Consider the following 12,425-nt stretch of genomic DNA (forward strand, 5'->3'; position numbering starts at 1 on the left):
GCAGAAAAAAAAAGCCGGAAGTGGGGCTGTGGCTCAAGTGGTAGAGTGCTAGCCTTGAGCTGAAGAGCTGAGGGACAGGGCCCAGGCCCAGAGTTCAGGTCCTATGACCGGACCCCCCCCCCCAAAAAAAATAATATTTATTGAAACGACTCCAGCAAATGGAAAGAGTTTTTTTTTCTATGTTGCTGTTTTTGTTTTCTTTTCATTTTTTCTTGTTTATCTGTCTTTGGGAGGGTAAGGGGTGGCCCAGAAACGGTGGGACAAAGGGTGAACAAATGCAGCAGTGGTACTCACTGGACATTGTATTGAAAATGAAACTATACAACTTATGGGTGGAGATGGGAGGGAAAAACCTGGGAGAGAGAGAGAAGGAAGGGTGACAATTTTGAAAAAGAAACATACTTTTTACCTGACCTATAGAACTGTAGCCTCTCTCTATATCACCTTTATAATACCAAAAAAATGCATGAATTAAAAAAAGAAGACTTGACATAATAGGCAATAGATAGAATACTGACCTTCCATACCAAACTTGAAGGTACATTCTGAACTTTATAAAACAATGTGAAACAGATATTTCCTTCTTACTTAGAAGGCCTGTGTACACAATTCTTAAAGTGAGGGGGAAATCCTGTGCATGTGGAAATGTGTTCAAGCTCAGTGGATTTAAGCTCATTTCTTGGCACAGTTGAATTGAAGGAAATAATTTAGGCTTTGTTACGTGGAGATCTTTGGAGGAAGTTTTGTTCCTTCTTAGATGAATGCTGTTAGTAGACTTAATTTTTTTATGTGAATATAAAGCTTTTAATTTTCAAAAACTGCAAAAGTATTTCTATTCTGCTCCCCTAAGGTTTGGCTTTTGTCTTGTTTTTTTTCAAAGTCAAAAAGTAATTATAAATCTATAAGAGTCTGGTTGGTAAAATCAGTGCTCTTTTTCCATGAGTGGATAGTATCGAGATACAGACTTAATATAGGTTTTTTTCTGTTGACCTCAGGAATCTCTGATCACATTTGACTGAGCTTTACTTTCTTATGGAGCCTAGTAGAGAAAGCTATTGGGCACCATAGAACCCATCAGAGGAGCAGGGTTCTGGCACACACCAGCATGGATTAGAGCAAGTCGCAAACTTCATTGTTCTTCCTCCGGGACTACGTACATTAGGCAGCGATCCTTCTGGGGATATTAAGATTTGTGACTGTGAAGAGACTTAATCAGTGCTTTGTTTTCCTTTTAAACAGCTGAGCCCCATATGGGAGTTGGCAGGCAGCAGAGAGGGCCCTTTCAAGGTGTTCGTGTGAAGAACTCAGTGAAGGAACTCTTGCTACACATCCGAAGTCATAAACTGAAGGCCTCTGGCCAAGTGGCGGATGATTTTAAGGTAGCACCTGTTTGTTGTTTTTCGTTTAGTTGAGAGATTAGTTTGTCCTTGTTACTCCCTGACCTAGATCCAGTAAGTCACTTGTAGTTTTTTTTATTGATGACAGAATCCACTGGGTGGAATTCATTTGTCAGCTCTGCTGTTCCCATTGCTTAGCTCAATGCCTGACACCTGATAGATGGGGAAGAAAAACAGTGGGTGAATAGACACAAGCAAGTTAAGGGGCCAGGAAAGTAAGAGTTAATTAAAATGAACATTCTGGCTAGAAAAGGAAACAATTAAATGGTCTTGTTATCTTGACCTGAGTTGAATTCGGTGCAAGTGAAAATGGAGGAATTGAGAAATAGAATGAAGATTGAGATAGAGAATAAATATTGATTGCATAACTGTGTCAGGGATTTATGGTGTGCTGTAAAGAATGGTAGCGATGAGTTTTTATTGATGCATATTAAGTAGTCGTTTTCTATACACTAAATTGGATTTTTTTTCCCCTTACAGACACAAAGTGTGAACATTGGACAGTTAACAGGTAAGAGTAGCCATAATTTATTGGGGTTATAGAGTAAAATAATATAGTGTGATGATGGGTAAAAGTTTTAATGTAAAATGGTCACAGACTTCTTATCCTTTTCTTGGGTACAGAATTGAAGAACACAGGATTGTATAGTGGGAAAAGAAAAGGGCCTGATTTTCTCTCTGATGGACCAGCTTGTAAAAGGCCAGCTCCACTGCACACTCAGTTTTTGGTAAATATCTCACTATTTTCTTCGGAATACAGTTTGGATATCATTCCTGGACTCAGTTTTAAACATTCTTCATTGACTGGTGTTGAGGATTGATTCTTAGATTGTGCCCAGCTCCTAGAAGGAAGGGAATGTGAAAATGGCATTGATTTCTTTTAATTTCTTTCCAGACACCACCTCAAACACCAACACCTGGGGAGAGCATGGAAGATGTTCATCACAATGAATCCAAACCGGACAGCAGTGCCGATCTGCTTCAGAACATTATAAACATTAAGAACGAATGCAACCCAGTTTCCCTGAACACAGTCCAGGTTAGCTGGATGAGCCCTGTGGTGCCTCAGAGCTCTCCCCAGGAGCAGGAGCAGGACTTCCATGGAAGGCAGGTCTTCCCTCCACCTCAGAAGTATCAACCATTCCAAGTCAGCAGCTCCCCACAAGTGATGGATCAGGCTTCCATGTACCAGTATTCTCCACAGAACCAGAGTGTACAGCAGCAGCAACAGCAGCCGCAGCCCTATACCCATAACCCAACTCTGGAATACAGTCCTTATTCCAGAACTTCACAGTCCCCCAACTATGAACCAAACCTCTTTGAGGGTCAGGAACCACAGTTCTCAAACCAGAGCTTTGTGTCCCTTCTGAATGGTCTTGGAAACGCCGAGAATATTGCCATTCCCAGTCAGCTGTCTCCCAGTGTCCAGCAACAAAATGATGCTCACCTGCAGAACTTCAGCCTGGTGCCCAACAGTGCCTGTGAGGCCACGGGGGCTCACGATGCGGCCTCAGCCACTTCAAACACCTCATTGCCGTTCCTGAACATGATCGGAAATCCCATGAACGCCACACAGTTAGGGAAGTCATTTTTTCAGTGGCAAGTAGAGCAGGAAGAGAACAAATTGGCCAACATCTCCCAAGACCAGCTTCTATCAAAGGATGCCGATGGTGACACGTGAGTATCCTTTTAGCTTGTATACTTTGACAAGCCACATTGATGGACCAGTGGGCACAGAATTTTGTTAGAGTATACCAAATTACCTTACAGTGGTTGCCCAACCAACATAGAAATGTCTACTTGTGATAGCTTCTATCTCAAGGAAATGCATTTCTTTTATCTTTTTTTTTTTTGCTGAAAGATATCACATTATTATTTATCTATGAAATACTTGTATAAAGGGCTTACAGTTCCATTAGTTAGGTTATGAGTACAATACCTCTTGGTCAGTGTCACCCCTTCTTTTGTTCTTTCCCATTGTCCCCCCCTCTCACAACTACCCTCAAATTATGTAGCTCATTTTTTATGTAATGTATATCGAATATAATGACTGCATTTGCTTAGACATATCGTCTTGTTACAATAATTGGTTTTGGAAGACCAGGATCGTGTGTCCTCTGGAGCAGACACAATAATTAATCAGTGAATTGAACCCTAATTTGTCTTGTGCTTATGGAGCAGAAACAATTAATAATTAATCAGTGAATTGAACCCTAATTTGTCTTGTGCTTATGGCCTTTGGCAACTTATTTTAAAATCTTTGTGCTTTTATTTCTTGACATGTAAGAGTAATGCTTTCATCATAGAGTTTTTGTGAGCATTAAGAAATTAATAGATTTAAGTTGTCCAGCAAGGTATTTGACATTGTTTCTTCTCTATAATCCAATTTTTGTTGTGGCAATTCAGATAGATTTATACACACACACACACACACACATATTTAATGTAGTAGAAAACATGAAGTATAGTAGAAAACATAAAGTATGCTTTGTAATGTTTACATTCGGATACATCGATATTATCAAGTAAGGGTTGACAGGAGAATTTTCTTTTGAGACAGGGTTTTGATTTGTAGCTTAGGCTGGAATCTAACTCAAGATACTTTATCCTTGGCTGGAAATGTGGCTTAGTGGTCGAGTGCTTGCCTATCATGCATGAAGCTGTGGGTTCAATTCCTCAGTACCACATAAACAGAAAAAGCCAGAAGTGGCACTGTGGCTCAAGTGGTAAAATGTTAGCTTTGAGCAAAAGAAGCTCAGGGACAGTGCCCAGGCCCTGAGTTTAAGCCCCAGGACTGGCAAAAAAGGAAGGAAGGAAGGTAGGAAGGTAGGAAAGTAGGTAGGTAGGTACTTTAGCCTCAGCCTCCCAAGTGCTAGAAGTATAGGTGTGCACCGACCACACTTGCCTTACTTATTGTTTTTTCAGTGGCAAACAGTGCAATCAGAAGTAATTTGCCTTTTTCTCTTTGTTTGCCAGGTTCCTCCATATTGCTGTTGCCCAAGGGAGAAGAGCACTTTCCTATGTTCTTGCAAGAAAGATGAATGCACTTTGCATGTTGGATATCAAAGAGCACAATGGGCAGGTGATTATGTGGACAAAGTCTGAAATGGTGCTGATGTGGACAGGAGGACCAATCTCCTGTGTAGATTGTTCCAAAGCTCAAGATCAGACCAAGAGAGTTAATATTAAGAGAGTTGAAATCAAGAGAGTTAATATTAACTTGGAGATAATGACTTTTTGACACCATCAGTCTTGAAATTATTAATATTAACTCTAGTTATCTGACCAAAGATGCAATATAAGTAGGCCTCCCCCTAAGGCTATTTATTTCCTTGTTTTACAGTATCAGATTGCTTATTACTAGGATTTATTTTCTCTATGTGGGTTTTCCCCTCTCATAGTTTAGTTTCATATTCTTTGTTAGGATAGTGTTGTATATTTTAAAAAAAATAAAGTCTTTTTATTTTTTTTTTCTCTGACTACGCACAGAGTGCCTTGCAGGTGGCAGTGGCTGCCAATCAGCATCTGATTGTGCAGGATCTTGTGAACCTTGGGGCCCAGGTGAATACCACAGACTGCTGGGGAAGAACGCCCCTGCATGTCTGCGCTGAGAAGGGCCACTCCCAGGTGCTGCAGGTAAGAGGCCGGGAACCAGGCTTCCATCACAGGGTCAGAGAGAGACGCCTTGGATATTAGAAATTGGCTGTAGGTTGTCTATTGCAGTTAGCTGTTTTGAGTTGATGTATAAATTTCTTGGGAAACTAGTAAATAGGTATTTCTGTTTCTCATCTTTTACTAACAGATGCCTGTTTTAACATTTTGCAGGCAATCCAGAAGGGAGCAGTGAGGAGCAATCAGTTTGTGGATCTTGAGGCAACTAATTATGACGGTAAGCGACTCAAACTCTATTGGACAGTAGACCCTACATGGAAAGTAGGGTATTGTCAGCTGAACACCAGTGACTCACACCTCGAATCCTAGCTACTCAGGAGGTTGCGATCTCAGGATCATGGTTAGAAGCCAGCCTGGGCAGGAAAGCCCATGAGACTCTTAGCTCTAATTAAGCACCAAAAAACTAGAAGGGGAGCTGTAGGTCAAAGTGGTAGAATGCTATAGCCTTAGCAGAAAAGCTAAGGGCAGCATCCAGATGCTGAATTCAAGCCCCAGCACAACAAGAAAACAGAGTGTCAAGTGTCAGAAAGAAAGGAGATAAAACTAGTACTAAGACCAAGCAGAGGGTATGTTCAGATTGCCTTACTACTAGTTTTTGTGGAACCCATTTGTAGGTGAAATGAGAGGCCATCCTTTTGTAATTTTAGAGCAACCTGAAAGACTGGATAAGATGTTTGACTGCTGCTTTGTTCTCTTTTCCTAGGCCTGACTCCTCTCCATTGTGCAGTGATAGCTCACAATGCTGTGGTGCATGAACTCCAGAGAAATCAACAGCATCATTCTCCTGAAGTTCAGGAGCTCTTACTGAAGAATAAGAGTCTGGTTGACACCATTAAGTGTCTGATTCAAATGGGAGCATCAGTGGAAGCAAAGGTAACTTCCCAGAAGAAGTTTGAGATGGGCTAGGGAGGAAAGTGGTTATAGCAAAAGACCTTAATCCTAAGGGCAGATGAAAACTTCTCTCCTTTCTTTTTCTTGTTTTAATTAGTAAGTTACTAACTCCATGCATGACTGCTAATCCTGAATGGGCAGCTAAGCTTAGATTTGGAAAGACCCTTTCATCAGCTTGCTTGCTGTGATTTTAGTATGTAGTGATGATCTCAAAAGGTTATTTAGCTGTGAAATAATTTTAGTCTGTGTTTGGAAGGCCAGGCAGACAGTACTGCTGTCATTCTGGCTTCCATTTTTATTTGCTCATAGTAAAGTTCATGCTTTTTTTTTTTTTTTTTAAGTTTCCTTCTTTGTTGTAGAATCTGGACTTAATCTTCTGTTTTTTAAATTAGAAAATGTTTTTTAAAATAGGAAGCTTAGTTCCTATTTCTGTTCAGTCCTACAACAGTTTTAGGTGTTTTTTTTTTTTGCAGGGGGGGGGAACGCCTAACAAAAACCACATAGGCCTTTCAGAGTTTACTAACAAAAGAGGAGAAAGATACAGTGCACTGTCGCTCTGTATGGTGATCACACATGGTTTTTCCTAGAGCACATTTTATATTTCTACATTTTTATGGCTAGACCATGATAAGAGGCAAATAGACACATTAATAGAGAACTTATGAAGAATAGTAGTAGTTTGGGCTTGAGGCCAATTTTTTTGTAAAAGGTAGCATTCAAAGTATCAGACACTTGAGAGATGATGGTGAAAAGTGTATTGTAAAGCATTGTATGTGGATTTTCAGTCTTTTTACTTTCACCTTTGATAAGGATCGTAAAAGTGGTCGCACAGCCCTGCACTTGGCAGCTGAAGAAGCAAATCTGGAACTCATTCGCCTCTTTCTGGAGCTGCCCAGTTGCCTGTCTTTTGTGAACACTAAGGTAATTTAGAAAGCTTCAGAAACTTGAGAGTTGGAATGACCTTCATACCTTCAAGCCTTTAAGCTCCTTTCATGAAAATCCTCCGTGCTGATGCATGGCATTTCACTTCTTTGTCTTCAGGCCTACAATGGAAACACTGCCCTCCATGTGGCTGCAAGCCTGCAGTATCGGGTGACACAGCTGGATGCAGTCCGCCTCCTGATGAGGAAGGGCGCTGACCCCAGTACTCGAAACTTGGAGAACGAGCAGCCAGTGCATTTGGTTCCCGATGGCCCCGTAGGAGAACAGGTGAGGGTCACAGGATGGAGACAGCACTGTTAGGCCCTGTGGTCCCAGGGAGAAGGGAAAATGAGGTTGTGTAGGGATTGTGTAGGAGGAAGGTTGGCTGGTACTCTGCAAATGGGATCTTCTTCCAGGTATTAGATAAAGCGCTTTGGGAGTGTGTTACTTTGTTTCCAAAGGAAGAGTTAGAAATTTGAGTTTATCCATAGGCCCTCATCAGATAGCCAGGTCAGGAAGTCTTTTTTTTCTGTCTTCTTTGACACAAACTTGGGTTTAGAGAAAGTCTAGTTCAAGGTTTGGAAGCTGATGAGAGAGCAAGGACTAAGATCAAGGAAAGAGAGAATCTAAATTTTGTAGACTGAGTTTTCAAATACGGAAAGTGTTAAATGAGATGATGTAGAGTGCTCACCAGTTGTCCTGGGCATGTAAAGTGTTGAGTGAAACAAGCTGTCACGATTATTTCTATCTACCAAGTCATACTGCACAAGCAGAGGAAAGGCTAGTTATGTAGTTTATAACCTGGCAGTGTCTTCTATGTTAAAAGTTTTCTGTCCTCAATTGTCATTATGTATTGTCATTAGGGATTGAATAGTTTCCGGAGTGAACTTTTCTAGGTAATAGAACTCCATCTTTTTTTTAGAATTTTACTTTTTTATGTGACATACAGAGAATATTTTTATGAAAATCTTTATAAGGTATATTTACATTCTTACTAGGTGAGACTAACCTTAATAATTGAGATCTTTTATTTATTTATTCATCATTTTTTAATTAAGTTTGGAAAGGAATACAGACCCTATTGGAGGTTTTTTCAACTTCAGATAATTTCAATGGAGATACTTTAGCAGAGGTAGGAACCTTTTTATTGCCAAAGATCATTTGAATACCCTAACATCATTGGAGACCCATACAAAATTTCCAATACAGGTAGACAGACTATTGGCAGCTGATGAGAAGAAGCATATGTCAGTTCCTGTCACATACCAGGAACTTACATGTTTTCCACCCTTCCTACTGTCTTGCACTCAAATGCTTTGTTTTTCGTGCCAGTCCTGGAGCTTGATATCAGGGTTGGGTGCTTTGTTTTGCTCAGGCCTAGTGCTTGAGCCGTAGCTCCACTTCTGTTCTTCTTCTTCTGTTCTTCTTCTTGTTCTTCTTTTTTTGGTGGTTCATTTGGAGATAAGAGTGTCATGGATGTTCTTGCTCAGGCTGGCTTCAAACCTTGATCCTCAGATCTCAGCCTCCTTAGTAGCTAGAATTACAGGCATGAACCACTCATACCCAGCTCACTCAAAGATCATTATAGGAAACCTAAGAAGAGGTACACTGTTTTTAAAGTCACTTCAATCATGACAAATATTGTGTGTATTCCTTCACATGCTTAAAGTCGGTTAGGAGTGCTACAGAGTATTTAGGAAAGGAATGAAACTGAAGAAAAGACACTATTTTGCTCATCAAAAATAAATTACAAATCCTGTTTGTTTCTCTTCCAGATCCGACGTATTCTGAAGGGAAAGTCCATTCAACAGAGAGCACCACCATATTAGTTCCATTAACTTGGAGCATGGTTAGCGACACTCACTGTCAGTTAGGCAGTCCTAATGTATCTGTACATAGACCATTTGCCCTGTATTGGCAAATGTAAGTTGTTTCTATGAAACAAACATATTTAGTTCACTATTATATAGTGGGTTATATTAAAAGAAAAGAAGAAAAATACCCAATTTCTCTTGGCAGATTTACATATTTCATACCCAGGTATCTGGGATCTGAATTTGATCTTAATGATAAAAGTTGCCATCAATTAACTATATAGGTTTGGAGCAGGAAGACTTTGATTTGTGGCATAAGACATTGCCTTATGTAGCTATTGCTGGTTTCAGGTAAATTGCCAATAAATTGTATACATTTACTGAAGAAAAATAAAAGCATTTGAAAGGGAGAGAAAACAAAAACAAATTGGGATGTAGTGCTGATGTTTCTTTTAGTCTGATGTGGTATCCAGTGGTTATTACTGCTCTTGGCAAGTGTCTCTAGTCAGTGTGACTAGATGAAAGGCGCCTGTGGTTAGGATTTGATTTTTTTGCAAGCTGTATATAGTTATTTTGAACTGTGAGAATATTGTATATATTTGGTCACTAATATGGACATTTGAAATGTGTAAATAAACTAGAAAAGAATGAGTGAATTATCACTACTTTGTGTGTGTGTGTGTGTGTGCTGGTCCTGAGGTTTGAACTCAGAGCATGGGTGCTGTCCCTGAGGTTTTTTTTTTTTTTAGCATAGAATATTTCCTGAGGTTTTTTTTTTAGAAGCTCCAGGGTATCTAGCACCCGAGTCACAGCTCCACTTCCTGCTTTTTGGTGGTTAACTGGAAATAAGAGTCTCACAATCTTTCTTGCCCAGGCTGGCTTCAAACCTTGATCTTCAGGTCTCAGCCTTCTGAGTAGCTAGGGTTTTAGTTGCTAGCTACCAGCACCTGCTGCTACTTTTTAAAATTATGCATATTGAAAGGAGCTGTTATTGTGTAGTTACCCAACTAAAGCCTTTGTAGAGAAGGAAAATGGAAAATTGGCTTGTAAATAGGTGAAGAGCTATGTTTGAATTACAAATATGCTTCTCATGAATTGAAATGGAGATAACTGCATGCTTTTGAAGAAAATCTCCTTATGTTGTAGTTCACATAGGATTTATAATTTACATGTCTACTTAAAATTTTTGTTTTTCACCTTTATAGAAATAATAAAATATTAATATTTAAACTATCTGTTTTCTGTTGTCAGATAATGATAATGTGCCATGATGTTTATGTTATCGTGTAGAAACAAGCTTTATTTTTAATGTTAATTCTATTAACATTATTTTGGTGACATCTGGTATACCCCTAAGGCATATCTTTAGCTTTAATTACATATTAATGCTTCATTAAATTAAAAAAAAAAGCTAAGTGGTATCTTAGTAGTGATTATGTTATATCTTTGTAGCCAAGTGTTACAATTCACTTAAAAAGATTTTATTTGAATTGATCCCATTGTTTGACCCAGTTTGTTTTATGGAAATATGTGAGGTATAGCCCCTCAGTATCTATAAATGGTGTGATGAAAACCAGATCCCTTCCATTATGTTCCCATTCCTCCCCCTTCTCGTCTCTTTCTCAGTGTTGGGTAAGTCGTACTGCTATCTTTTGAGAATCTGATGAGTCTATGGATCACTTCCCTGGAAAAACATCCATGAACATATATATCAGACTGACTCCACAGATTAAGGAACTACTTTAGCTCTGTTGCTGCACATCAGATGTAATTTGCTTTGCAGATACAACCAGGTGATAAAGAGAGCAGTAGAGTGATGCCCCCCATCCCCTTCTCTCTGCCCCTCGCCTATGAGAGAATACTGATTAATGCTCTGTTTACCACAGTGGCATGGGCAGTAGCTCTTGGTGGAATAGTACTTAAGAACATCACAAGACGGGGTGGTGGCTCACACTCACAATCCTACTAGAGAGGTTCATGGTTTTCAACTATCTTGGACAGAGGTTTGAGAGGACCCTTCTCAACTTAGTCGGGCATGGTGGTGCAGACCTATCATCTCAAGCTTACATGAGAGGCTAAGATTGGGAGGATCACAGTTCCAGGGCAACCTGGGCAGAAAGTCCAAGAAACTCTAGGTGGCAGTCCCTTGTGATCCTAAAAGCCTAAGTAGGCAGATGGTGGCTCAGTCATGTGCCTGGAAGGAAAGTGAAACACCTCCAACACAACAAAAAACAACCAGGACTGGAGGTGTTGCTCAAGTGGTAGAATGTTAGCCTACCAAGTGTGAGGTCCAGAGTTTAAATGCCAGTACCATCAAAACAAATGAAGCCAGTCACAAAAGCTAAGACTGCTCCTACTGTACTTTGGTTGCTTAGCACAATATACTGTAGTTTTGTTGCTATATAATTTAACATTGACCATGTTAATGAAAATGGGCATATCTGACATGTGGGTTTTGTGTGTGTGTGCACGTGCTGGTCCTGGGGCTTGAACTCAGGGCCTACATGCTTATCCCTGAGCTGAGTGAGCCACAGCTCCATTGCCATCTTTTTTTTTTTTTTTGTCGTTAATTAGAGGTAAGAGTATAACAAACTTTCCTGCCTGGGATAGCTTTGAACCTTGATGCTCAGCTTCCTGAGTAGCTAGGACTTCTGGTATAAGCCATTGGTTCCTACCGATTGCTAGGTATTTTAGTAGATACCAGCTATGAAAATGAAAGGACTTATCTAATCTGTTTCCTTGCTTTCATAAAACACTTTTATAAGATCATTCTGGTTTCAAAGTCCTCCCAGTTTATTAGTGTGCTAGGACTATATAACTACTGAAAACTTGGTAGTTTACACAAGAGAAATTCATTCTCTTACACATCTGGAGGTCAGAATACTGAAATCAAGGTGTTAATGGAACCAGGCTCCTGCCAGAGATTGGTAGCGCTGATGTGGTGGGTTCTTTCTACTTCAGCTTCTAGTGGCTGTGACAGTGTAACTACAATCTATTTTCTTCACATGATGTTTTATGTCTTGTTTCTTCAAATGTCTTACAAGGGTACTTGTCTGTGTATTTAAGGCTCACCTGACTAATCCAGTATGATCTCATCTCAAAGTTTTTAATTACATGTGCAAAGGTCTTTTTACAAATAAAGTCAAATTCACAGGTTCTGAGGATTAGGGTGTGGACATATCTTTTAAGGGTCATTCATCTAAAAACACCAGAGGAAGATTTGTAGTCTTTTTTTTTTTTTTTTTGTCGGTCATGGGGCTTGCTGGTTTTCTGGTGGTTTACTGAGGATAAGAGTTTTGTGGACTTTCCTGCCTGGGCTGGCTTTGAACTTCGATCCTCAGATCTCAGCCTCCTGAGTAGCTAGGATTACAGGCGTGAGCTACTGGCACCCAGCGATTTGTTTGTAGTCTTTTATACAACATTCTCTCTCTCTCTCTTTCTGTCTCTTGTTGGTCAAAACTTGGGCACTATCCTTGAGCTCTTTTTTGCTCAAGGTTAATGCTCTACTACTTTGAGCCACAGCACCACTTCCAATGTTCTGGTAGTTAATTGGAGATAAGAGTCTCACAGACTTTCCTGCCTGGGCCGGCTTCTTACCGTGGTGCTCAGATCTCAGCCTCTTGAGTAGCTAGGATTACAAGTATGATCTCTAGTGTTCAGCTTTCTTTTTTGTGTGTGTTATTTTATTCTTTTAAATTTATCAAAACTTTTTTTATTAGCATACTTTAGT

At 39.9% G+C, this 12,425-nt stretch overlaps 1 protein-coding gene across 1 annotated transcript; it reads left to right on the forward strand.

Annotated features, from left to right (window-relative positions):
* Positions 1–1,239: 1,239 nt before the first annotated feature.
* Positions 1,240–9,428, forward strand: Nfkbiz (nuclear factor of kappa light polypeptide gene enhancer in B-cells inhibitor, zeta). Its single transcript, XM_013024180.1, has 11 exons — positions 1,240–1,379; positions 1,878–1,908; positions 2,022–2,125; positions 2,293–3,074; positions 4,374–4,479; positions 4,887–5,033; positions 5,223–5,286; positions 5,773–5,942; positions 6,771–6,881; positions 7,002–7,169; positions 8,657–9,428. The coding sequence occupies exons 1-11, from the start codon at positions 1,251–1,253 to the stop codon at positions 8,708–8,710; spliced, it is 1,866 nt and encodes a 621-aa protein (XP_012879634.1). The 5' UTR covers positions 1,240–1,250; the 3' UTR covers positions 8,711–9,428.
* Positions 9,429–12,425: the final 2,997 nt, after the last annotated feature.

The sequence above is a fragment of the Dipodomys ordii genome, unplaced genomic scaffold, assembly GCF_000151885.1.
Source record: "Dipodomys ordii isolate 6190 unplaced genomic scaffold, Dord_2.0 Scaffold73, whole genome shotgun sequence".
In the NCBI taxonomy this organism is placed as follows: domain Eukaryota; kingdom Metazoa; phylum Chordata; class Mammalia; order Rodentia; family Heteromyidae; genus Dipodomys; species Dipodomys ordii.

What these genes read in the sequence shown, in the direction of transcription:
- Nfkbiz (XM_013024180.1), top strand. Translation starts at nt 1,251, where the DNA reads ATGGGAGTTGGCAGGCAGCAGAGAGGGCCCTTTCAAGGTGTTCGTGTG. An exon ending in TGTCTTTTGTGAACACTAAG is followed by an intron (nt 6,882 to 7,001) that starts GTAATTTAGAAA and finishes CTTTGTCTTCAG; the next exon opens with GCCTACAATGGAAACACTGC. An exon ending in ATGGCCCCGTAGGAGAACAG is followed by an intron (nt 7,170 to 8,656) that starts GTGAGGGTCACA and finishes TTTCTCTTCCAG; the next exon opens with ATCCGACGTATTCTGAAGGG.